This window comes from Heterodontus francisci, chromosome 13, assembly GCF_036365525.1.
Source record: "Heterodontus francisci isolate sHetFra1 chromosome 13, sHetFra1.hap1, whole genome shotgun sequence".
In the NCBI taxonomy this organism is placed as follows: Eukaryota; Metazoa; Chordata; class Chondrichthyes; order Heterodontiformes; family Heterodontidae; genus Heterodontus; species Heterodontus francisci.
In genome coordinates this window covers 101,094,926-101,122,707 of record NC_090383.1, presented here as the reverse complement: position 1 = coordinate 101,122,707, position 27,782 = coordinate 101,094,926, and the positions used below count along the sequence as shown (strand labels likewise).

General features: G+C 41.0%; 1 protein-coding gene across 1 annotated transcript in view; it reads left to right on the top strand.

Annotated features, from left to right (window-relative positions):
- The window catches only part of LOC137376727 (formin-2-like), a 411,942-nt gene that overhangs the window by 343,063 nt on the left and 41,097 nt on the right, over window positions 1–27,782 (top strand). The window contains exon 21 of the mRNA XM_068045702.1: window positions 21,468–21,617. Within this exon, the coding sequence (XP_067901803.1) occupies window positions 21,468–21,617 (150 nt within the window). The remainder of the gene's footprint in view (window positions 1–21,467; window positions 21,618–27,782) is intronic.

The following is a 27,782-nucleotide window of genomic DNA, read 5'->3' as shown; positions in this document are numbered from 1 at the left end:
GGGATGTGATTATGCTTCACTAATCTGAGCTCCTAATTTTACTATTCTTGAAGCCAAGTGAAGGAGAACATATTGGGGCCGAAGCTTGACTTGTGCAGTAGCGCTAAACGTGCAGTATGTGGCCACTGCAAAATTGTACATTTCGTGCTTCTAGCAAAGGCAAATTCTACCCAATCAACTTTTAAGTTGGTTGGTAATTAACTTTTATAGGCCATTATATAATTGGATTTTAAATTTTAAAAGCCTAAGGCTTCACAAACCACTGACCACCTCCAGGCGCGTATCCATTGTCTCGAGATAAGGAGGCCCAAAAGAATCTGAGCTCCTAATTTTACTATTCTTGAAGCCAAGTGAAGGAGTCACTGAGTCACATTTGCACATCTAAAAGGTGCAACAAGAGCAGTGTTTGGGGAGCTGAATTCACCTCTGGCAGGAATTTGTTTTGGGACTCTCCTGATTGGTTGCCATAGCATTGGTAACAAATTAGTGGAAGCTGTCGCTAAACATGTTAACACGATTTTAGACTACCTTCTAACACAGTTACAGTGGTGAATCAGGAGAATGCCCAAGGAAATATCTGCTGCCACTCTCCCTCTTGACCTCAAGTGCTGGATGGTCTAGTAAGCCTGGTAAGGGTGCGAGGAAGAAATAAGAAAATATTTCTGAATCTTGATACCTTGTGTGAAAAGCAAACTTAAAAAAAAATCTCCAGTGTCTATTTTCAAAGAGAAGGGAATTTAACATTGAATAGCTTACAAGGCAAAAATTCCAGCTGTTATGATTTCCCTTTTGTTGAAGTAACAATATCTTACCATCTTCCAGGTGTAGCCATGGATACCAAAGCAAATAAATGTTCAACAGGACTGTCAGATGATGTTGAGTGAGATTGTTCCTGTGCAACTGTAGCATAGAAACAGGAGTTAGTCATCTATCCCCTCGATCATGTTCCACCATTCAGTTAGATCATGGCTGATCTGTACTTCACCTCCCTTTACTCTGCCTTTGTCATTGAAACAAGCTGATTTTTTATTTTTATTTCTATCATCCAATTTTGTGTAACTGGCCTGAAATTTCAGTTTAAGGATGTTTGTCAGTTCGGTCAATCACATTTGGGTCTTAGTGGTAACGTCCATGGTGGATATTAGAATTCCCAATAGAACTTAGTTATAACATGGTGCACTTCCTGCTTGAAATTCCTGAATTATTCAAGCCCCACTTTGGTGTTGGGGGAAAATTGCAGAGAGTGAAGTTAAATTATGGTGTAGATGGAAGGAAGATGAGATACTTTGTAATTTTCTAGCATAGGAAAAAAGTATCTCATACAATTTCTATCTGATGTCTCTTTAACTCCAGTGGATTTGTTCTCACCAATTCCTCCACCATGGTTAATAATTGCACACCGACTCTTTAAAAACTAAGATGGAAAATTATGGAATCAGTTTTCAATATTTTGTAGCAGGTATGAAAATGAATTAAATACCTAAGCAAAAGGAATTGAAGTGTGAAATTCATGTTTAGTACTTATGAAGAGATAATAAGGGTAATGTAATCAGAGATTGAGTAGATTCCAAATGGCACACCCAAACTCAGCATGGATATAAGCATTTAAATGTAATTATTTTAAATGTAAACTGTGATATAGTGACAAATCTCAAAAACAGCTCTCGCCTCTCACTTTTCTTAATCTCCTGAAGCAATTTAAATTATTTGTGACTCTGATTCACAAAAGAAAACTTGTATAGTAATCCTGCTGGAACAAGTTGCCTATTACAACATTTCATGTGGTTCCTGAAGGAAGTGATTTTTGGAGTTGGGGCTGCATATTGTCATTATAATGGATCGTTTTGCAATTGCGGCAATTTGGAATGCATATCTGCTGCTGAGCTTGTGTAAGTGAGAAGGGAATCCACCTTTAGCACTGCAAGCTGTCCTATGGAGTGAAATTCAATGGATGTGCCTGCAGGTGCTGTTCTGTTGAAACTATTAGGAATATTTGATCAGTGTGATGTCCTGGTCTGGTTTTCACCACCTGAGGAATTGGAGAGGAAGCCACTGATTGGCGATTTATTCCCCCTTATAGGCCCTCTTTTTTGCCTCTGCCAGGAGATTAGATGGTTGAAGGGGGATGTAGGAAGTGTCTAGTCAGGCATCATCAGAGTGGGCAGGCTTGATGGACCAGATTGTCTTTTCCTATCCATCATTGTTATATGTTTGTATATTTACCAACCAATCCACAGGCTCCAGAAAACCCTGTCTGTTGTTCTAGCTCAGCAAGTTCATTCAATCTGCAGTTAAACTATAGAGACCAGGAAATTCTGAAATCTCTTAAAAGAGGAGTTTTTTAATTTACAGTGTTTGTGAAATATGCTTTTGTTTGAAAAGTGACTGCAACATTCTGAAGATGAATAACCCACCTTTCAGCCATTTGACTGCTTATAGCTTACTTTTTTCATTTAGTTATCCCACTATTACCTTCATTATCATGGCAAATGTACCTTCCAAGTGTTATAAAAATAGGCATCATAGAGCTTAACTGTATAAACCCATTTATTACATAGAATTAATGAGCATTTAAGCACAGAAATAGGCCTTTTAGCCTAATCAATGTATGCCGACATCTGTGAACTGCTCAAGCCTCCTCCCATCTTTCTTTTCTAACTCTATATTCATAACCCTCTCTTCCCTTCTCCCTCATTTGCTTATCTAGCTTCCTCTTAATGCATTTATACTAATCACCTCAACCACTCCCTATGGTAGTGAGTTCCACATTCTCACCACTCTCTGGGTAAAGAAGTTTCTTGATGACTATTTTATATTGATGACCTCTAGTTTTCCTCTTCGCCACAAGTGGAAATATTCTATCTGTGTCTACTCTAGCAAAATCTTTCAGAATTTTGAAGACTTGTATCAGGTCACCCTCATCCTTCTCTGATTAAGAAACAAGAGACCCGACTCCTCTTCCTTTTCAGATGGGTATAACCTTACAGTTCTGTTATCGGCTTTGTAAATCTTTTTTTTTCACCCTCTCCAGTGCCTCTGCATACCTTTTATTAATAATTACAACACCCCTCCTGTTTTCTCCAAGATGTGGACCCATTTATGAGGCCATCTTCTCTGCATCTGAGGGGACAAGATTATTATGGTACGGTATTGCTATTTCTGAAATGAATCAGGTGGCAAACTTTAGCATGGATCACTGGATAGCAATCAGAAGCAGAAACGTGCCTGTTTTTCTCCTCCTACAGACCTGGAGGGATGTCTCCACTCAAGAATGCCTCAGGATGACTTTGAATGTCCTGTTAACGAGGATGATCTGCATAATCTACTTAGTTAGCCAATGCATTGTTCTGGCTGGGCTTCTTGTTAGACTTTGTCTCCAGTTCAATCTCCTGGTATTTTAGATGCAAATTGCAGTGGCCATCTTGGCTGCTAGTTTTCAAAAGTTAATTGTAGGATTTTTTCCACTAAAAGCCTAATGAAAGTTTAGAACCGATGAAATTTCTCATTCGGCCTACTGTGTTTTTCTAACAGGGTATTGGAAGGCAGGCGAAACAAAGGTGAGTATCATTAGGCTTAGAATGCACAATAATGTCAAAAAGACAAGATTAAGGGCACTCTACCTGAATGCACGGAGAATTTGCAACAAGGTAGATGATTTAAGGGCACAAATAGAGGTAAATGGGTATGATCTAATTGCCATTACAGAAACTTGGCTACAGGGTGACCAAGACTGGGAACTGAGTATTCAAGGATCTTCGACACTTAGGAAGGACAGGTAAAAAGGAAAAGGAGGTGGTGGTGTGCTGATGAGGGATGGGATCAGTACATTAGTAGGGAGGATCTCAGATCGGAAGAACAAAATGTAGAATCTGTTTTGGTGGAGCTAAGAAACAGCATGGGGCAGCAAACATTGGTAGGAGTTGTTTATAGGCCACCAAACTGTGTAGAGGTAGTGTGTGACATGGTATTAATCAGGATATTAGAGAGCATGTAGCGTGGGTAATATAGTAATCATGGGTGACTTCAATCTACAAATAGACTGGGTAAACCTAATGAGCACTAATGCTGTGGAGGATGTGTTTCCGGAGCGTGTCAGGAATGGTTTTCCAGAGCAGTATGTTGAGGAACCAACTAGAGAACAGACTATTTTAGAACTAATGAGAAAGGGCTAATTAATAACCTTGTTGTAAAGGAACCTTTAGGGATGAGTGACCATAATAAGGTCGAATTTTTCATTGTTTGAAAGTGATGTAGTTCAATGTGAAGCCAGGGTGTAACGTTTGAACAAAGGGAATTATAAAGGGATGTGGGGCAAATTGACTGAGGTGGATTGGGAAATACATTAAAAGGTATGACAGTACATAGGCAATGGATAGTCTTGAAAGAATTATTACATAGTTTACAGCAACTATACATTCCTTCAAGGCACAAAACCCAAAAAGAAAAGGCAGTCAACCGTGGCTAACAAAGGAAGTTAAGGATTGTATAAGATTGAAAGAAAATGCATATAAAGTTGTCAGAAATACTAGTAAACCTGCAGATTGGGAGGACTTCAGAATACAACAAAGGAGGACCACGAAACTGATAAAGAAAGGGAGAATGGAATATGAATGTAAACTAGCAAAAAACATTAAAACAGACTGTAAAGGCTTCTATAGGTACAGAAAAAGGAAAAGTTTGGCAAAGACAAATGTGGGTCCATTACAGGCAGAGTCAGGAGAATTTAAAATAGGGAATAAAGAAATGGCAGAGAAGCTAAATGATTACTTTGTGTCTGTCTTCACTGAGGTAGATACAAGAAATCTCCCAGAATTCAAGATCCAAGGGACTAGGGAGAATGAGGAATTGAAGGAAATTAGCATTAGTGAGAAGTTGTATTGGAGAAATTAATGGGACTGAAGGTTGATAAATCCCTGGGACCTGATATTCTACATTCCAGAGTGTTGAAAGAGGTCTGGAGTTAGTGGATGCATTGGTGATTATCTTCCAAATTTCTAAAGATTCTGGAATGGCTCCTGCCGATTGGAAGGTAGCAAATGCCACCCTACTATTTAGGAAGGGAGGGAGAGAGAAAACCGGGAACTGCAGACCTGTTAGCCTTACATCAGTAGTAGGGAAAATACCAGAATCTATTCAAAGGATGTGATAAATGGACACTTGGATAATAATTTGATTGGGCATAGTCAACATGGATTTATGAATGGGAAATTATGTTTGATGAACCTGTTGGAGTTTTTTGAGGATGTTCCTAGCAGAATTGATAAAGGGGAGTTGGTGGATGTAGTTTACTTGGATTTTCAAAGGCTTTTGATAAAGTGGAGGTTGATTAGCAAAATTAATGCACATGTGATAGGAGATAATATACTGGCATGGATTAAGGATTGGTTAACAGGCAGAAAACAAAGAATAGGAATAAATGGGTCATTCTTGCATTGGCAGGCTGTGACTAGTGGAGTGCCACAAGGATCAGTACTTGGGCCCAAGGGGTCCAAATGTAATATTTCCAAGATGACACAAAACTAGGTGGGAATGTGTGTTGTGAGGAAGATGCAACATGGCTTCAAAGGGATTTGGACAGGCTTAATGAGTGAGCAAGAGCATAGCAGATGGAATATAATGTGAAAAAATGTGAGGTTATTCACTTTGGTAGGAGGTACAGATGTGCAAAGTATTTCAAGTATTTCTTAAATGGTAAGAGATTGGGAAGTGTAGATGTACAAAGGGACCTGGGTGTCCTTGTCAATAAGTCACTGAAAGCTAACATGCAGGTGCAGCAAGCAATTAAGAAAGCTAATGGTATGTTGGTCTCTATCACAATAGGATTTGAGTACCAGAGTAGAGAAGTCTTGCTTCAATTGTATAGAACCTTGTTTAGACTGCATCTGGAGCATTGTGTGCAGTTTTGGTCCTTTTACCTTAGGAAGGATATTATTGCCATAGAGGGAGTGCAACGAAGGTTCACCAGATTTGTTCCCGGAATGGCAAGACTGTCCTATAAAGAGAGATTGGGGAAAGTGGGCCTGTATTCTCTGGAGTTTCGAAGAATGAGAGGTGATCTCATTGAAACTTACAAAATACTTTAAGGGATAGACAGGGCAGATGCCGGTAAGGTGTTTCCCCTGGTTCGGGAGTCTAGAACCAGGGGACACAATTTAAAAATAAGAGAGAAGCCATTTAGGACAGAGATGAGGAGAAATTTCTTTACTCAGAGGGTTGTGAATCTTTGGAATTCTCTATCCCAGAGGGCTGTGGAAGCTCAGTCATTGAGTATGTTTAAAACAGAGATAGACCGATTTCTAAATACCAATGACATAAAGGGATATGGGGATAGTGTGGGGAAAAAGGCATTGAAGTAGACAATCAGCCATGATCGTATTGAATGGCGGAGGAGGCTCAATGGGCTGAATGGCCTACTCCTGGTCCTATGTTCCTATGTAAAAACATTTCTCCTGAATTCACAGTTCAATCTATTAATGACTATTTTAATTTCATGGCGCCTAGTTTTGGCTTCCTTCCACAAGTTGGGTAATAGTGTACAGACTTGAATGCCAATATTATAATGAACTCCTCCAGGTGTTTTATGTGAATAGCATTGCGCCCACATAGTGGTATGCATGTTTACCCAGAACACCTGACCACAGCCAAGCAGTTGAGAGAGGAAAGATTCGGAGAACTGGATGTTTCCATAAGGAGGGAAAATTACTTGTGCCTGGGCACCTTCGAGCCACTGTTTATTTTGTTAGCACTGACAAATGTTTAGGGAGAGATACTTGGAGAACCATTGGAATGAGAGGCTAACAGAGAGAAATGAGTCATATCTTTAAAGGTTTTACTGATTGTCTTCTGCTGGTTCAACAAATGACAGAACACTTAAATGTTTTGTTTTTTGCTTTATTCATTTTTTTTTTAGTAAAATGAATAATTTTAATAGCCATTTCATAATACAATGGACAGTTGGATTGTTCCCAGATGATTAGGATTACAATTCCAAACCAGAGTTTCACAGCCTTGTGGATGAAGTGGTATTTGCAAATAGTTTAGACATTTGTTAAACTGCCTCCAGTTCAAGAAAGCTAAATTACAGGTTGTGTTCGTGTGAGGAGAAACTGATCTTCTCTTGAAGCATTGTATGACCACTTCAGCAATAAGATGACTATCTTGAAAAACATTAATTCTTGGAGATTAACCATTTCCCTGTGGGTTGTTTCCTCAGAGAACAAAAATTCCTTGAATTCCTAGGATGAAAAGGGTTAAAATCGAAGTTTACGTTAGTGCAATTGTACAAAAAACCTTTGTTTAAAGTTTTGCAGACTGCCTTTGCCCTTACTGAGTCATTCTAACCACCACTGATGCCAGCAGTAAACTTCTCAAAAGCAATTTATAATGCCAGTCCAGTTTATTGTACCTCAAACATAGAATTTGTGGACTACATTTGCATGTAATACAGACTTGTGATTGAGCAAAATGGATGTTCATTGCATTTAGCCTCCCTGCAAAGGAAATTCCTTTTCTTTTATGAACATTAAATCCAATATGTAGGGTTGATTCATTTTACATCTGACAATTCTATTGTGCCGATGTGGATAGTTAAAGTGAGGATTAGTTACTTCTTAGCAAGCAACCACAAAGAAATAGCTGAAGAGGAGAAAGGTCAGGCGGGCACAAGGAGAAGTAACAGATTAGATGAACCAAGATTAATGTGATTCATGTTCATTACTGGTTTAACGTGGAAAAGTTTGACTTGTATACAATTTTGAAGTAAAATTTGGGATTACTTTTCATTAATCGGTGGGTAGTGGATTTTGACACAAAAGTCAGCCAGTGAAAAGGTGGAATATTTACATCAAAATAGGTACTTTATCCAAGATATTTATGAATAGGTGTTTTATGATCTGATGAAAGCACACAGGTCTGTGTTTATACAGCATAAGCAGTCAGACAGGGAAGGCTCCAGGCTGGCCTTACCAGAGATGTGACATGGAATGTTTTCAGTAATCCGCAAACAAATTACATCATTGAGTTTACAATATTGATAAAATGTAATAAAAATGAGTGCGGCACTTGAGCAATTTAGCGTGTCAGGTGAAAGTTAAATGTTGAATTTACATGAAGCTGCATAGCAGTGTTTACAATTGCACAGACCAGATGTCTTGATTAAGCCATTACAATAACCAGGTCTGACAAGAAAATGGATTCAGTGCACTTACCTTTTCTGTTTATCATGAAATGTTCACTAAACAGTGAAAGCCATAGATAAGCCTTCAGTGCTCCTCTCACTGTCTGTGGAAACCCTACACAGATGAGCTGTTTTTTGTTAAATGGGTTTGACATTTTTAGAAGCATTTTCGCTTGTGGTTGTGCATTGTGAAATTATTAATAAAGTGCCCCATGGAAAAATGCTGGTTTATTCAAGGGAACTGCATGCATAGTTTTTTTTGTTGGGGCATCTTGTCTGTGCAAATTGGACTAAGCTTATGAAAGTTTTATATTTGTTGAAGCTGTATTCCTAACATTTCTTTCCCCTATGCAGAGCATTAGCAAGGAGTTGTATGTTACAAAAAAGGAGCTGACATTACACAGTGAGTCAATTTTAACGTGACAGGGCATTAATAGGCCAGTATTCGTTTCAAAATGGAGTCAGTAGACTTACCGCTCCATTGAAGTCAATAATAGCTGCTGCCACTTTAAGAAGGGCCTACCCCAAATTGGACGAAGAGCCTGCCCATTTGTAATAGGCAAATCAGTATCCTATTACATTTGGAGGATTGCTATTTTAGGATAGAATTGATCTGAGCATGTGCTGTGTGCCTTGCGATCAATTTCTCTAGCGATAGAGCCAAAGAGGCCCAGGGAAGGTAAGTTTGAAATTATTTTTGTGGGGCACACAGAAGGCTGAGTGCTCCTCCGGGCATCTCCAAAATAATCTGAACCGCTGCCATCCTGTGTGATGGTGGCACAGACTTGCCTTGCTGTTGGTCAGGTGGCTTCTAGGCTTCCACATTGAACCAGCCTGAATCTGGCAAGCTGCCTTGGGACATCTGTTTGGTGCCCACAGCTCGCTGGTTCCATTGAAATGAGGCCAGGGCTTCGAAATGACTCCAGCCTCTCTCTCGCCTCTGGCATGGGGAGGTCACTGGTGCGCTCTGTCCATTGGTCAATCAAAAATTAAAATGGCCACTGATATGTCAGTCTTGCAATGTCTCCAAGCACTGTTACAGAGCTCTTGGAAATCTTTTAAAAGTGTGTTAGGAACTATAATATATAAAATGATCATTATCTTTTTAGAGATCACTTTTGCCCCTCTCTCTTCACCTTCACCCCACCCGCAGTAATTTGAAATTTGTAGTTGGTTGCATGTACATTCCAAGCATTTTTAACAGATTGATCACGTTTTCTATTGCTAACCATCATTCTTGTTTTGTCACGTGATGAAATTGTCTATGGTAAAGATCAGAAGCCACATTACCCAAAACACATTGTGGTACAGCTTTTAGCAACAAAACAACTTGAAAATAATTGCAACTGATTAATCACTGAGCAGTATTTATTTATTTGGTTGAATAAAAAGGCAGTTGCCTGATTACATACGAACATACAAATTAGGAGCAGAAGTAGGCCGTTCGGCCCTTCGAGCCTTCTCTGCCATTCAGTACGTTCATAGCTGAGCTGATTACTCCACATTTCCACCTACCCCCAATAACCTTCCACCCCGTCGTTTATCAAGAATAATCAAGATTAGTAACTGGTTGATGGATGCATCAAACTGAATTATTGAGTTGTGCTTGGGGCAGTGGTGACTTAAGGGTGAAACAGCTCTTCACTGTTGATATTAGTGATGCTTTACATCCCCTGTGTGAATGATTTCATTTTGCCTTTCTTTGGGTGAACTTAGTGGATCACACCATCCTCCTCCAGTGCCTTCTCCATAAGTTCCACTCTTACATATCCAATCACAACCAGAGCATCTCCAGCAATGGTTTCTCTTCCAGCACCCAGACCATTGTCTCTGGAATTCCCCCAAAGACCTATCCTTGGCCGCCGCCTCTTCCTCATCTGTGTGCTTCCCCTCGATGACATAAGGGACAAGCTTCCACATAAATACTGATAACATCAAGTTCTATTCTCCATCACCTCTCAACCCTGTGCTGCCATACTGCTTATACAAAATCCAGTCATGGTTGAGGCACCATTTCCTGTAATTAAACATTGAGAAGATCAAAGCTTATCATCCTCAGCCGTTGCTACCACCCCACCCAGCCTTTGTCTGTTTGTAACCTCAATATTCCAAGCTGAGCTTCTGACCCCTTGGGCTGAATTTTGTTCCAAGCCCGATGTCCGGGGTTTGTGGGGGGGGGGGTGGGGGTGGGGTGTTCCAGAAAATCGGAGCAGCAGCAGCCACCGTGGAACCAGACGCCGGGTTTGCCGGTCCCGATCTTCCCAGCGGTGGGGAAGCTCTATGGAGGCCCCTCCGCCACTCTGCGACGAGACTCGGGTTGGTATATTTAAATTACATCTTTATGAATTAAAATGTAAACCGCAGCAATCTTAACTTCAGTTCCCGATCTTCCGTGTGATGTGTGGCACTCACGCACCTTCGCTTTCCCGTCTAGGGAAAGCTGGCGTCACCGAGGTGGGGAAGGGTGAACTCTGCACTCTGTTGGGTATGGAGGGGGAAAGGAGTGAACTCTGCATTCTGGTGTGTTGTTTGCAGGGCTGTCAGCCCTTAAAAAATGGCACCAGCACCTGCCCATTCAACAGGGAACTCAGTGAATGGCATCACTGAGGCCGCTCCACCACGTGATTTTGGGGGGGTGGCAGTGGCGGCTGCTATCAATGTGTAAAGTTGCCGCTTGCCACGTAATAATGGCAGCGTGGGTCTCGTAGGGAATGGCTGCCATGTTCTGTGCCTGCCGCCACTCCCAGTGGCAAAACTACAAAATCAAGCTCCTTATCTTCACAAAGACTTGCCTAATTCTGCCTCTAAAATATAATTTGCCTCCATCTGTGCCTCAACTCGTCTGCTGCTTCTCTTTTATCAATGCCTTTGTCAGCTCCAGAATTGACCATTCTCCCAGCTGACCTCCTATCGTTAATTCTCCATAACCTATAGCTCATCCAAAACTCAGTTGTCTATCGGGTCCCATACCAAATCACACTAAACCATCACCTCTGTCCTTGCTCACCAACATTGGCTTCTGATCTTGGAATCACTCAGCAGGTCTGGCAGCATCTGTGAAAAGAGAAGCAGAGTTAACGTTTCGGGTCAGTGACCCTTCTTCGAGTTCCGAAGAAGGGTCACTGACCCGAAACGTTAACTCTGCTTCTCTTTTCACAGATGCTGCCAGACCTGCTGAGTGATTCCAGCATTTCTTGTTTTTGTTTCAGATTTCCAGCATCCGCAGTATTTTGCTTTTATTTTGGCTTCTGATCTTACCTTGCCTCAAATTTAAGATTCACATCCTCCTGTTTAAAACCCTTCCTGACATTGTCTTCCTCAATCTGCGCCTGCCATATATTCACTCCACACCCAGAATTTCCTTCCTCTGACGTTGGCTTTTTTGTCCATTCCTTCACCCACTCCATCATTGGTGGCCGTGCCCTATCTTGACACCCACATTCTAGAACTTCCTCCCTCAACACCTCTACCTCATCACCTCCCTCTCCCCCTTTAAGACTGTCCTTAAAACCCACCTCTTTGGCCAAACCCTTCCTGCCATCACTTTCTTTGGTTAGGTGTCACTTTTTGTCATCTTACTTCTCTAAGAAGCATCTTAGGATGTTTTTCAATGTTAAAGTTAAAACACTGTAGGCTCCAACAAATTTGTGCTTATGTTATTAAACTGTTGCACTCATTTGTTTGAATTCAGCAGGATCTTTGGAAAATTCTGATCTTACTATAGTTCCCTCACTGATTGTTGATTCCTAAATCTACCAGTGACAGTGCAGCATTGGGAAAAAAATTTTGAAGTTGCCCAAAGCAAATGGAAACCCTGTTGCCCCAAAGACCCGATGACCAAATTAAATGATGTGAAAATCAGTGCTGGATATTCCCGAACCACCAATAGAACCACGCTAAGAGCAGATGAGGGCAACCCTGCTCTTTATTTCATGCTTGAGGCAAATTGCTGCTGATGGACTGAAAAATAAAAAAGGAAAAATGGGAAACTAGTCAGTCAGCATCTATAAAGGGAAATGGCCAATGTTACACCTAATTGTTATCAGTATGTGGCCAACACAGGGTGGATCTTCCCCTTGAACTGCTGCAATCCTTTTGGTGATGCTGCTCCCTTAATATTAGATGGGAATTTCAGAATTTTAACCCAGTGATTCTAAAGGGATGATAATTATATATGCTCGGTAGTATAGTGTCAGGTAACTTTGCTACAGCAAAGATGAGAGGCATAGATAGAGTGGATAGCCAGAGACTTTTTCCCAGGGTGGAAAGGGCTATCACCAGGGGGCATAATTTTAAGGTGATTGGAGGAAGGTTTAGGGGAGATGTCAGAGGTAGGTTCTTTAAACAGAGAGTGGTGGGTGCGTGGAATGCACTGCCAGCGGTGGTAGTAGAAGCAGATACATTAGGGACATTTAAGCGACTCTTGGATAGGTACATGGATGATAGTAGAATGAATGGTATGTAGGTAGTTTGATCTTAGAGTAGGTTAAAGGGTCAGCACAACATCGTGGGCCGAAGGGCCTGTACTGTGCTGTACTGTTCTATGTTCTACAGTGCACCATGTAGATTTTACGTATTGCGGCCACAGTGAGGTGGATATTGATTGCAGTGTTGCGGCCATTAGTCAAGCCAGCTGCTGTGTCCTGTATGGCGTCGGGCTTCTTAAGCATGTTACTCTAATCAGGCAACGGATGAGTATACCATCACACTCCTGAACTGAGCCTGTGTATGGGGGAGAGGCTTTGAGAGATCAAGAGATGAGCTACTTAATGCAGAGAACCGAGCCTCTTGCATCCATGGTGTTAATATTGCTGGTCCAGTTCAGCTTCTGGTCAATGGCAACCCCAAAAATGTTGATTGTTATGGGGGTGTGACAGCAATGGCAGTACCATTAATGATCAAGAGTAGGCAGCTGGGCTTTTTCATGTTTGAGGTGACCATTACTCAATCCTTTTACACCACAAATGTCCCTTTTTAGTCACATTTCTTTAAATGTAATGAATGAGGGTTGTGAAATTGCTTTAAATTCTCTTCAAGCACTTGCTGTGTAATGGTGGTTAGAAAGCCTTCTAAACAAAAAAGAATTTGGAGTTGTTGGAACCTATTGTACTAATGCAGAGTAGTTCAAACGTGATCCATGTCTACCACACCCGAATGCAAGGAGGTTTGAACTCCCAGGTTATCTGAAATTGAAACGGAGTGTGGCAGAGGGCTCTGAGTAGCAGAAAGTGAGATCTTTAGTCCTGCTATGCTGGAACTTGTGCTCAGTCTGTATGTGTTAAGCTTACAGTAACATTAGCTTTATTCACATGAGGCACCTGTGGGAGAGGTGCATCAGCCATGCATCTGGACAAATAGTACTGCATACTTTATTTGCAAATAAACATGGGATTTGTGTTTTGTCCTGGGACCAATTAATTGAACATGTGGCTCTGTCTACTTTGCTATAATTAATACTGCTTTCAGCAAAATGGTTCCATTCCATGAATATACTTGTGGTTTGTAGTGCAAAATGTCAAATTGCTTCCCTTGTTTCACTTACTGACTTTATTTCTTGGGTATCTTGCAGCCTCTGCTTCTCCTGTTGGGTGGTCCTTCATGACTTGTACTGTGGTCAGGTGCAGCATCTCTCCCTTGGTGTGTTTAATATCTATTTTAATTCCTTGTTGGTCCATCAAAAGTATTAAGCAATTTTTCTTCCAAACTTGAAATTGGTCGACCCAAGGATAAATAAATAAATATAGGTGTGTGCCAAAATGAGATGGGGATCTGGCCACTCAATTGAACTCAAATTAAGAAAATGCAGACTTATACACAGTTCTCCACATACTAAAGAAGATCAGTAAACCTACTGCACAAACACAATCTGGATGAGTTTATGCAGTACATTCTATAGGTCATGAGTACTGCAGCCACAGGAGCAGGAGTAGACCATAGGGTCATTCGAGCTTGCTCCACCATTCAAAATGATCATGACTGGTCTTGGGATTCAACTCCACTTTCCCGCCCGCTCACCATACTCCTTGATTTCCTGAGAGACCAAACATCTGTCTATCCCAGCCTTAAATATATTCAACGATGGAGCATCCACAACCCTCTGGGGTAGAGAATTCCAAAGATTCACAACCCATTGAGTGAAGTAATTTCTCATCATCTCTGTCCTAAATGATCATCCCCTTATCCTGAGACTGTGCCCCCATGTTTTAGATTTCTCAACCAATGGAATTAGTCTCTGTATCTACCCTTTCCAGCCCCTTTGGAATCTTGTATATTTCAATGAGATCACCTCTCATTCTTCTAAACTCCACAGAATACAGGCCCAATTTACTTAGCCTCTCATCATAGTATAACTCCCTCACCCCAGGGACCAATCTAGTGAACTTTCACTGCTCTGCCTCCAATGCAAGTATATCCTTTCTTAAATGTGGAGACCAAAACTGCACACAGTATTCCAGATGTGGTCTCACCAAAACCCTGAAGAGGACATTGTCAAGGCCCATAGCCTTTATTGCATCCTGTGCACTCAGCTGCTAATTAATGTCAAGTGGACTAAAGAAAATTGACTGGACACTGGTAATTATGATGGTAGGGACTTCAGGAGGAGCTGGATTAGGATTGTCCACTTGACACTTTTGGCTGAAGACACCTGCAAGCTATTCAGTCTTGTCCCTTGCTGGGTCCCACTATGATTGAAGATGAGAGTGTTTGTGGAGTGTCCTCCTCCTGTTTGCTGAGTTGCCCACAACCATTCTTGACTGGATGTGGCAGGCCAGAGAGCTTTCCTTTGATCCTCTGCATATGAAGCTGCTTCAATCTATCAATAGCCTGCAGATTTTGGTATTTAGTATGCAAGTAGTCGTGTGCAGCAAATTCCCTAGGTTGGTACATGATTTGAATGTATACCTGGTGCTGCTCCTGATATGCCTTTCATCAATTTCCGATGAACCAATGTTTGTCTCCAGGCTTGAATATGTTGGAGGAGAGAGAGATGTACTGGGCCATGAGGTTATATGTTGTATACAGTTCTGCTGCTGATGGTCCACAGTACCTCATGAATGCTCAATTTTGCATTATTAACTATGCCTTAGTCTGTCTCATGGTGGTAGTGTAAAACTACAGAATAGAGTATGCCCATACTATGGGAATGAGACTTTTCTTTGCAAGTACTGTATGTTGGTTATTCCTACCTTTTGCTGTCATGGGCATGTCTATGACTGGTAGATTGGTGAGGACAAAGTTAAGTAGATTACTTCCTCTTGATAGTTTCCTCACCACCTGATATAAGCCCAGTCTACCAGCTATGTTCTTCAGGGCTTGTTTACTGGTAATACCAAGCCAGTTTTGATGGACATTAAAGTTCCAAACCCAAACTAGATTCTGTACCAGTGGCTCCCTCAGAGCTTCCTTCAAGTAGCGTTCAACATGAAGGAATACTGATTTGTTCACTGAGAAACAAGTTTCCTTGATATTGTTTGACTTCAATTTATGAAACCTCATAGGGTTCAGAGTCAGTGTTGAGGATTCCCAGGACTGATTCCACCCAAATGTATAATCTCTATGTTTAGACCTCTGGTGGGTCTATCATGACGGCACAGGACATACCCAGGGATGGTTATGGGGGAGTCTGGCATATTAGCTGATGGTTATGCCTATAGAATGATATCCATGTTGGCTTTTGTTTAGCTGCTCTGTGGTTCTCCCAGCATGGGAATGAATCATAGTATTGTTACAAGATAGAAGGAGGCCATTCAACCTGTTGTGTATGTACCGGTTCTCTGCAAGAACAACTCAACTAGTTCACTTCCCTGTCTTTTCCCTGTAACCCTGCAAATTTTTTCTCTTCAGATAATTATCCAATTCTCTTTTGAAGGCCTCAATTAAATCCATTTCCACCACACACTCGGGCAGTACATTTCAGATCCTAACCACTCACTGTGTGAAAAAGTTTTTCCTCATATCACCATTGCTTTTTTGCCAGTCATCTTCAATTGGTGCCCTCTGGTTTTGGATCCTTCAGCCAATGGGAGCAGTTTCTCCCAATCTACTCTGTCCACACCCCCTCATGATTTTGAACACCTCTATCAAACCTCCTCTTAATCTTCTCTTCTCTAAGATGAAAAGCCCCAGCTTCTCCAATCTATCCATGTAACTGAAGTTCCTCATCCCTGGAACCATTCTTGTGAATCATTTCTGCACCCTTTCTAATGCCTTCACATCCATCCGAAAGTGTAGTGTCCAGAACTGGGCACAATACTCCAGTTGAGGCCAAACCAGTGTTTTATACAGGTTTATTATAACTTCCATGTTCTTGTACTCTGTCCCTGTTTATAAAGCCTGGCTGTATTAATCATTTTCTCAACCTGCCCTGCTGCATTCAATGATTTGTGCACATATGAGTTCTCAGCTTTTGGTATAAATGAACAGGGTCAACTCGGCTGAGATTGCTTAAGTTTTGTGCTAATACAATGCCTGGGTTGTTGCCAAAACGTAGGCTGGATTTTTAAAGTATTTTAAAGCATTTATTTTTATCTGTGTGTAAACTAATCCAGTCAGGGGCGGTAGGCTTCATTTCTTGAATGACATGAGTGAAGCAGCTGTATTTTTATTATGATCTACTAATTTTTACTGTTGTTTTGCTGATGCTCGCCAACCAATTTCCTGAATTACAGAAGCAGCTGTGGTAAGATTTGAACTTAGTCCTGTAGTGTAATATAACCATCAGGCTATGTACCCATGTGAATCAAGTGATAGCACCATATCTATTTTTACCTGCCTTGGCTTCGAGTATCTGGACCCATGGAGCAATTCTCAGCCAGAGACATGTTTTTAACTATGTGCATCCCACTTCCAAAATGAGCCATGAGACTCCTGGAAATAATATAAAAATAGAGGTAAAAGAATGGGGTGGGAGAAGATGAAGAGAAACTTAAGGCCACTGGAGTTAATACCTTGATGTTGAGGGCGCCAGACAAACCCTTAACACTTCAGGTTAACTTTTTCTCAGGGAATCTTCTGCAGTTTACCTTAAGAGTTAATGATGCCTAAATTTGGCTTGCCCAGCTCTCTCTCATTAAGCAATTCAGATCATTTTAGTACTTGCACTACCAACCTCCCATCAGGATCTGTGCAAGCTACAAAGTGAATAAACTAACCCTTCTTTTATAATTATCAAAGAAGTCCGAAATAGTCATGAACTATTAATTGTTTGCAAGCCTTAGAATCATAGATACCAGTACTGAAATATTGAGTATGGAAGTAATTTGAAAATAGGAGTAATTGATGAAATAAATGACACTGGTTACAAAGACTGTTCACTTATTTCACAGTAATTCTGAAGTAGCTGCTTTCTGATTATATGTTTGCAGTTGAGATCAAGTCTCTCAGATTGATATAGATTGAGATCTAGCTTGTAAGCTAAGAGCATTAGATATCCAGTTATTGTGTAGAACACAATAACTGTCTCTATACTTACACCTTCCATAACTTGTATAACCCTGTCCTTATGAGTTGGCGTGGATTAGGTGGTTACCTGACCTTCCTCTGGGAGGATGGTGTTGGCCTTCTGAGACATCGCAGTTGATGAACCTCCATCTGCAGAGGTGCTAGGCATTCCTTCTGGATCTTCTCCTGGGTAAAGTCACTTTCCAGGCTGGTAGCTGTATCTGGCTTAAAGCTCGCCTCCCTTATCTCAGTCGTAGAAGTTAGATTAAAATAAAAGCAAAATACTGCGGATGCTGGAAATCTGAAATAAAAACAAAAAATGCTGGAAATACTCAGCAGGTCTGGCAGCATCTGTGGAGAGAGAAGCAGAGTTAGCGTTTCAGGTCAGTGACCCTTCTTCAGAAGTTAGATTGTCCAGTATACAATTCTGATCGTACAGAGATACCCTGCTACACATACGAGACAATGAACTTCTACTGCAAAGACTAAAGGAATGCAAAATAAATTAAGAACCTGAGGACTTGAGTGTTCAAAGCAATTTGTTGTATATTAATTTCCAAAGAAATTCCTCAATTCTATTGCATAGTGGGGAAAGTCTTTGCTCGAGTCGCTCTGAACAGGCTCCAGAAGCTGGCCGAGCGCGTCTACCCTGAGGCACAGTGTGGCTTTCGTGCAGAGATCGACCGTTGACATGCTGTTCTCCCTTCGTCAGATACAGGAGAAATGCCGTGAACAACAGATGCCCCTCTACATTGCTTTCATTGATCTCACCAAAGCCTTTGACCTCATCAGCAGACGTGGTCTCTTCAGACTACTAGAAAAGATTGGATGCCCACCAAAGCTACTAAGTATCATCACCTCATTCCATGACAATATGAAAGGCACAATTCAACATGGTGGCTCCTCCTCAGAGCCCTTTCCTATCCTGAGTGGCGTGAAACAGGGCTGTGTTCTCGCACCCACACTTTTTGGGATTTTCTTCTCCCTGCTGCTTTCACATGCGTTCAAGTCCTCTAAAGAAGGAACTTTCCTCCACACAAGATCAGGGAGCAGGTTGGTCAACCTTGCCCGTCTAAGAGCGAAGTCCAAAGTACGGAAAGTCCTCATCAGGGAACTCCTCTTTGCTGACGATGTTGCTTTAACATCTCACACTGAAGAGTGCCTGCAGAGTCTCATCGACAGGTTTGCGGCTGCCTGCAATGAATTTGGCCTAACCATCAGCCTCAAGAAAACGAACATCATGGGGCAGGACGTCAGAAATGCTCCATCCATCAATATTGGCAACCACGCTCTGGAAGTGGTTCAAGAGTTCACCTACCTAGGCTCAACTATCACCAGTAACCTGTCTCTAGATGCAGAAATCAACAAGCGCATGGGAAAGGCTTCCACTGCTATGTCCAGACTGGCCAAGAGAGTGTGGGAAAATGGCGCACTGACACGGAACACAAAAGTCCGAGTGTATCAGGCCTGTGTCCTCAGTACCTTGCTCTATGGCAGCGTGGCCTGGACAACGTATGTCAGCCAAGAGCGACGTCTCAATTCATTCCATCTTCGCTGCCTCCGGAGAATACTTGGCATCAGGTGGCAGGACCGTATCTCCAACACAGAAGTCCTCGAGGCGGCCAACATCCCCAGCTTGTACACACTACTGAGTCAGCGGCGCTTGAGATGGCTTGGCCATGTGAGCCGCATGGAAGATGGCAGGATCCCCAAAGACACATTGTGCAGCGAGCTCGCCACTGGTATCAGACCCACCGGCCGTCCATGTCTCCGTTATAAAGACGTCTGCAAACGCGACATGAAATCCTGTGACATTGATCACAAGTCGTGGGAGTCCGTTGCCAGCGTTCGCCAGAGCTGGCGGGCAGCCATAAAGACGGGGCTAAAATGTGGCGAGTCGAAGAGACTTAGTAGTTGGCAGGAAAAAAGACAGAGGCGCAAGGGGAGAGCCAACTGTGCAACAGCCCCGACAAACAAATTTCTCTGCAGCACCTGTGGAAAAGCCTGTCACTCTAGAATTGGCCTTTATAGTCACTCCACACGCTGCTTCACAAACCACTGACCACCTCCAGGCGCGTATCCATTGTCTCTCGAGATAAGGAGGCCCAAAAGAAAAGAAAAGAATTTCCAAAGAAATTCCTCAATTCTATTGAGGAATCTGAGTGACATATACTAGAAGAGATTAGTCTTTTTGGTGTCAATTATCTCTCTCAACCCTGTTGGTACATTTTTATGGCCTGCAAATCAGTGAAACACAAGGCCCTAGACATGAGCTATCCAATTATCCCCACCCCCACTCTTTCCCCATAGGCCCTGCAAATTTTACAAGTTCCCTTTTTGAGTGTTAATAATGAATATGCTTCCACCACCCTTTCAGGCAGTGCATTCCAGGTCATAACTCGCTGTATAAAAAAAAATTCTCTTCATCCCCCCTCTTTTTTTTTTCTTTTAACTGTCTTGACTGTGTTCTGTGCTTACCTACCCTCCTGCCAGCACATGTTTGTGTCATTGTGATTTTCATTCAAGTTGATGGAAACAAAAATTTGGAGATCTGTAGAACAGGCAGTTGATCTGATATTGCCCTGTTTACATTGTCACTCACCAAAAATTAAAATTGTATGCGTGAAATGTTAATTGCAGACTCATCAATTCCAAACATTAAGAGCAGCCTGTGTTATATAATGAAACATTCAGCTTTGGGTACAAGATTCCCTCTGTCTTTCCATGGCCTGACGACACAGTTGTCCAGTTTATCAATGAATACCTGAGATTTTTAATGTTCTGGTAATTCATTTGATTGCACAATCTGATAAGTAGGTATGCCATCCCAGGAAGTGACACAATACTAAAATAGAACTATGCAGAGGTGGATCTTTTTGCTGCAGGAAGAGATGAAGTCGTCTTCTGCTCCAGAATTGGAGACTTTAAATAGTACTAATTTAATGACCATCCTTAATCTCCTGCCTATGAATCCTAGTTATGTGCTCTTTATCCCATTGATCCCTAGGGTTGTTTCAAAGAAGGTGGTTGAGACCTTGTTCCTCACACCTTCTGGAGTTTATTTCATCTGTTAGATGAGGAAAGTGATGGAAATTCTGACACCAGGTGCCATCCTATCTTTATAGCATGGGAATAGACTGGGTGAAATCAAGTTAAATATTCAAGACGTAGCACTAAGTAATGAACTCTGCTTTGTAACAAAAACAACCTGAGATTGTGATGGAGGTTTCGGAGTCGATTGCTGACTGTAGTATGTGAAAAGATTCAGGGTAAAAGTGAGCCCATGGGGTAGATGATGGCCAATGCACTGAGCAGCTGTCTTCCCCCCACCCCACCCCCTGGGTTGCATGGTAATATAGAGGCTAAAACTCCAAATGCATGGTGATCTGCATTGTGGGGAAAGCAACACTTCTGCTCTGTGCCTCAGGAACCTATCTGCCAGATGTAAATGATTTACCATTTGGTTTCAGAATAAAAAAAAAATAATGGGGTCACATGTTTGGCATTCCGAACTTCTTCTCAAGTCTGAAACCCAGTTACCAGGTGTGCTGAAACCATCTATTTTGCCCTGCATTTCAAAGGGATTAGCATCCTTTTGCATCCAAAAGATTATGGAAGAGTTCACAAACTTCAAATGCTTAAGCTAAAGGATCACTATGGTAAATATCATATGTATCAGTACTCACTGAACTGTGGTTTTGAGTTCTCTAAGGTGTTGTGAATTAAAACCAGTTTAAGATTGTCTAAATATAATGCAGTTCTCATCATTACTGATGGTTACTGATGAATAGCAGAAGAATAAAAGTGTCTTTCAAGCATGCATTTTGATTCTGTTGTTTCCTTTTGTCAGCTTCTTGGAAACAGCAGCATACTTTAGCATGAAGCCAAAGTCAGGAGATAAAGAAGTCACTCCAAATCATTTTTTTACCCTCTGGTATGAGTTTTGTACAGACTTCAAAGAATACTGGAGAAAGGAAAGCAAAGTCATCCTTAAGGAAAAGTAAGTACATTTAGCATTTTCAATATTTCTTGTGTTACGAAGTAATAAAATTGTTTACCAAGTTACTATATTGTTGTTTTGTGTTGGCATTAGAAAGACCAAGATGGTGACCAGGTACATCCAAAGTCCATTTTCATCTTTCTGAGGAGTTAGTGAGGCATGCTCCTGGTCAGGATTAAAATGTTTTAAGACTGGTAGGAACCTAACAATGAAAAAGAGGATGAAGCTCAAATCATGCCCACACCATCCCCTGGCCATGTCACCTTTAACAGTTCATTTATCTCTTCTAACTATAATTCATGTCCCAGAAATTCCATTTTGGGTTTAGTGGCTTTATCCAGATGCATTATATTTCCAGTTCTAGGTTTCATCTCAGTCCTTTCTCCCACTGCATTTTCCTCCATCACCCCCTCCTGCTGCAAATGCACACAAACAAAAGCCTTTGTGGCGTTTCACGAGTTGCTCTGGCAGAATTTTCCAGTTTCGTACAGTTCTTAGTATGGTGAATCCTGCTGTCCTGTCCTTTGCTGAGACTCCTTTTTTTGTGGACCGATCTAGATTAAATTTGGAAAATCCCTAATCTGCCAGGAAAACAAATTGGGAACAAAAGCAAGAAATGCTGGAATCACTCAGCAGGTCTGGCAGCATCTGTGGAAAGAGAAGCAGAGTTAACGTTTCGGGTCAGTGACCCTTCTTCGGAACTGACAAATATTAGAAAAGTCACAGATTATAAACAAGTGAGGTGGGGGTGGGGCAAGAGATAACAAAGGAGAAGGTGCAGATTGGACCAGGCCACATAGCTGACCAAAAGGTCATGGAGAACAGGCAAACAATATGTTAATGGTGTGTTGAAAGACAAAGCATTAGTACAGATTAGGTGTGAATACACTGAAGTTGGATAACTAGGAGAACTACCCATAAGCGCACAGAGCACGTTTTAGTATGAGACTGCCATCTTTTCAGGCTCATAAAGTCTCAAGTTACTCGCCAACTTGTTCCTCATGGTGGGCACTGCTATTATCCAGATTTGGTCAGCAATGGTTCTCAAATTCAAGTGGAGACTATCATCTTAAATGGCTACAACAGTTGACATTCATTTGCCCTTGCTCGAAATGGCATACATGGTCAGTCATGATGGAAAATGGTAGGCTTGAAACAGATTTTTTGTTTTTTAAAAAGTGAATTGATTCTGATGCAGAGATGTGTTGATTCCTATCTGAGACAGATTGGTTAATGTTCATTACATTGTTTTATGTATGCGGTGAATGGTAATATCTTGAGTGCATGATATCGACCTACCACAGTCGCCTCTCAGTGCAGCATTTTGTTTCGGTTGATAATTAAATTCAGCTTGTGATTTACTAATTTTTTTGTTTGTCACTTCACTGTTGGAATTATTTACTGCAGAAGGCAGAGTGATTAAAATTAAGATTTGTTAATGAGGTAATCCAAGGTTCCACAGCACTAATATCATAGCATCTGGCAGTGGAGCATCGGCGTTTCAGGATTTTATTTTTCAAATATCACTAGACTGCAATGGTATCAGATGCAAAATTAAATGATTCCATTAATTGGGAGGGCCTCAATTTTTTCAAATGCTGTAGCAACTTGAACAAAAGCAGAGTGGGCCAGAATCTGCTGTCAAAAAAAACAAGGCTAATAGTGCTCCCCATTATTTACGGGTGAAGAGTACAGCAACTTTAGGTGAGTAGCAGCTGTATAAGTCAAAGTGAAGATCCAAAAATTGCTGTCTGAATCATGCTACTCCACCGTTAGCTTCCCGCAAATGTATTCTTGCCCTTGGCCTTCCAATTTTTTTCAAGGAATTTGCTGCATTTGCCCATTAATTGCCCATTAAACCCGCCACAGAAAGATAAGTCTTGTCATTGTAAACATAAGTACACGTTTAAGGACACGATGATTGTTAATGACTGCCAATCAATGTCTCCGGCACGAAAGTTTAGCTGTTGTAAGTGTGGAGTCTCACTCCTTAAGGTTTTGAGTCTTTCAGGAAGATTTTAAAAATCGCTCAATTTATTTCCTTACTGTTTCTTATCTCGCTCTACATCCAATCTTTCTTTTACTCTTTCCCTTTCTGTACCTGACTTGATATTGAGTTCACCTCCTCAGTCCTTCCTGTGTTTATTTCCCAATGTTAGTTGTGTTTAGTTGCCTTGTTCACTCAGGTTTCAGATGGCCTGTTGCCCTCAGTGTGGTTATCAGCAATGCTGTGGGCAAGTATGTTTTGAGCTAAAGGGTACAGAGGTAGGCCTGACTAATGGCAGATGCCATTTAGATGCCCTGCTGCGGCAAGCTCTGGCCCAGTAATTTTTGACTCCTTTGATTGTCCCACTTCGTCATTTCTTTACGCTGCTGTGATTTTTGCACATACCAAGAAACCCTTTTACTGATTGTAATAATGTGCACTCATCAACCAATTAAAGCCACTTAAATTCTATTCAGTTCATATTTTGGGTACTCATTGCACTCTCTGGCACAAACAGCATATTCTATAGACCCCGCGCAGGCTCGTCTAGTTACATTCTTCCTTATGTAAGCATTGAAAGGCAATTGGATGAGAGATGTAATGGGCATTTTGTTTAATTCTGGTGGAGAAACTCAACAGGTCTGGCAGTATCTGTGGAGAAACAAAGTGAAGGTTCAGGTCAGTGACCTATCATCAGACAAACGTTTCATTGGTTTTGCTTATTGTAAAACAGTTGGTGCTTTGCCACAATTTGTTTTCTTGTATGCTATTAGCAAGCACAGAGGAGTAATGCTCATTTTATTCAAAGAAAAGAATGTTGCATAGAATTTATAGGTAGAAGCAGGGTATGTACTCGTCATTCTCTTATCTATTGTCGAATATAAATTCTGAAAAATATATTTTCATAGCTTGTGTTTGGAAACTATTTCGCTGAAAATTCTAATGAGCGAGGAAAACTTGGGTTCTAATTAAAGGGAATGTTCCAGCAATAAAAGCTGGAAAACTGTTTTTCCCAAATAAATGATCCTGCTGTACATTATACAAAATGGAACATGCTTTCAGAAAAATGTTAGGAAGAGTGGAACTATTGTCCTTGTAAAGCTGCCTGCCTAAATAGGACACACAAGTTACATGGATTGAAGCTTGCTGCATATTTATGGAATACCAAGGACTCTACCTGTCTAACTTCTAACAAATATTGAGTACACAACTGCATAGTTGTGAAAAAAAGGCGCCTTTCTGGTGTGATAGTTTAGGTCTATATGATTGATCTGTGTTTTCTTCTGCTGTGAACCACATGCTATGGAGTTCACACTTTTTGTGAAGTATTTTGAAAACATTGGGCTCAGTTTCCACCTTTCCTTGCATGTCAGGATGCTTTGTTAACCAAAGCCAGAGAACATTACTCAACACTGGTGGGTTGTTATGTTGTAGTACCACAAAGACCACAGCTGTGGTTTCTTTGTTTTCTTGACATTTGTTTGTAATAAAAACTCGAGGTGGGAGAATGCAGCGTCTCTGCTCACCTCTCTATTCCACTCACTGCTTTTCACTGTTGGAATATATTAGTGTTCCTGGCAGGCTATCTATCAGACTGCTGGAAAATATAATATAAAACACTTTTTAATAGAAAAGAAAAATAACTAACTTGGACATATTCTCTGCAATGACTTTATTTTTTGAAGAGGTTGATGCAAGCTGCATTACCTCAGTGGTTTTGTAAGCTGCTGAGGTGTACATAGAATGTGTGGTGTAATTTCTTTTTCCTGTTACAACGTATCCTTCTCCTTAACTCTCCATTCTACCTCTAGGGTTGAAAGAAATATTCAGATGGCATATTCCCAACCATTTCCCAATATTCCAGTTATTTGTTAGGCACATGAGCAACCTATGGATGAGTGGTTTTGGTCAAGTTCCCTTTTGCCCTGCTGAGCTGGTAACTCACTGTGGAGCACTGCTGGTGCAAGCAAAACTCAATAGTAGTTAGTCGCATATTCTGTTAATGCAGCAACATAACTATTGTATTATTGTGTGTACTTGTGTGAGAACCCTACCCGAGATGCACTTTACTGCCAGAAAACCTCCAAACAGGAGAAACTTTCAAATGCAGTTCTGCACAGTGTGCGATTTGGTTTCTTTTCATTATTCCAGTCTGAAAATCCTACAAGAATTGACTGTTTTATGTTGGAAACACAACTCAAATTGCAATCCATCAAAGTTTTTTTTTTTTGCAACTTAAAGTAGTTGACTAACTATTCAATGGGATTCTGAGGCACCATGCAACAATAACTCTCTGGTGCTAATCTCCAAGTCTCTTCTATCTGACTCCCAGTTCCCCAACTTCCCACTTGTGCATAATGACAACAGTTTGCATTTATACAGCATCTTTTATTTAGTAAAATGTCTCAAGGCAATTGCCACATATAAAAGTATGTGAAACATTAAGTTCACACATTCTAGGGAGCCTCCTTACCAATCATTGCAGAACGTGTGATTTTAATTCATGCTGACTATTCACTGGTAGCTCTCCGTACAGATACTAGAGGAAGAGATGGGATGGGTATCAAAGTAGAAGACCAGAAATTCAGAACAGACAAGAGTAGGACCAAGCCAGGAGATTGCACCTCCCCAGAGTGAGCTACAATACTCTCCACCTCAATAACTCTCATTTAAGATGGAGTTGGGTGGGGCTGGGGAGGGGTGGTGGTTTTGTGCTAAACTCCCCCATTTCCAGGCCCAAACAGTAACCTAAAATTCTCATCTTATAGACAAGTTATTGTGCTATAAGATCCTATCTTACGAGGTGAGTTCTACATGAGAAAACCTTCTTAGACTAGAATTGTTTGCATGCAGAATATCTCATTGTTATCAAAGTTGGGAACAAACTGGGACTTGTTAAGACGTGGTCTTATCATGTTTTTCAAACATGTAGATTTGGAAATGGCTTCCTGTTTTTACAAACTCATTCACTCCACTTCACCTCCTGAGACAGGTTGGGCCCTGACTCTGGACTTACGCCATGACTTTGGTTTTGGTGAGAGCGAAGCCTTTTTTGCACTAACTCTGCTGCCATACTGTTCGTTACAAAGTAAAAGAAAGGATGGACTTCATTTCATATGAATCCTCTGAAGAATGTGACAAATTTGCTCTTTAAAGACGGCAATGGCAGTTTTATTTCACTTCACACTGTAGCCAAAAATTCCAGACTTTTTAATTAAGAAAAATGATGGCTACAGAGGAAAGAAGTTATGAGAAATGTGCTTAACATTACAATTAGTATTTGCATGTACTTAGACCAAATCTGCGTCTCTAGACTCTTTAGATGTGATAGTTGCCAGCACTATTTTTAAAGCTATATTTGGACCCATGGATGAAATCCAATTTTGGACTAGTAAATGAAATCCAATTTAAACAAATGGCAGACCAGTGGGTCACAGGATATCTCTTTAATTATGCTGCAATAACTGTTTCTCCAGTCACTAAAAAGCAGCAGTGGTCACATTGCAGAAACCAGGCCAAAGTTCCAATTGCTATCCCATGTGGTCTTTGCAGTGGAAACAACTCAATAAACATGTTACCGTGCTGTCAAAGGAAAGTACATCTGGGCCACATTAGAATTTACTTCTATCCAAAAGAAGCAGGACAAACCTATGCAGAAATGTTCTTCTGGCCATTCCATAAATATTATAGGCCCCCTTTGTTGATACTCAGTTCATCAGAAATGGCCTTTCAGGTGTTTGCGCTTCTTATACTGATGCCTGCTTTTTTTTAATGAACGTAATGAATTCAAGGGTTTTAAAAAAAAAAAAAGCTTCTTTGAAAAGAGCTCTCACGTGCCTTACTTCTACTCATGCAACAAGTTGTCAAATGATCTATTGCAAAGACATCTTTCCATGCAAGCATAAAATAACATTTTTATTAAATGCAGTTAGACTATTCAGAAATATTAGGACTCCAGTTTCCACCAACAATTAAAATGTTATATTTTAGACCCGCATCCTGCAGACTGGAGAATAACCGAACTCCTTTAAATAGAAATTACTCTTATTAAATGCAAAATTGCACAGTGTAAAAGTTGCCCTGCAAGCACTTTCGAAATTGAGGTTTGCTACCGAATTTTTGGAAAAGGACCCTATTTTTTTAAATTCTGATTGACCTTGCTGTATTTGCAATTCAGA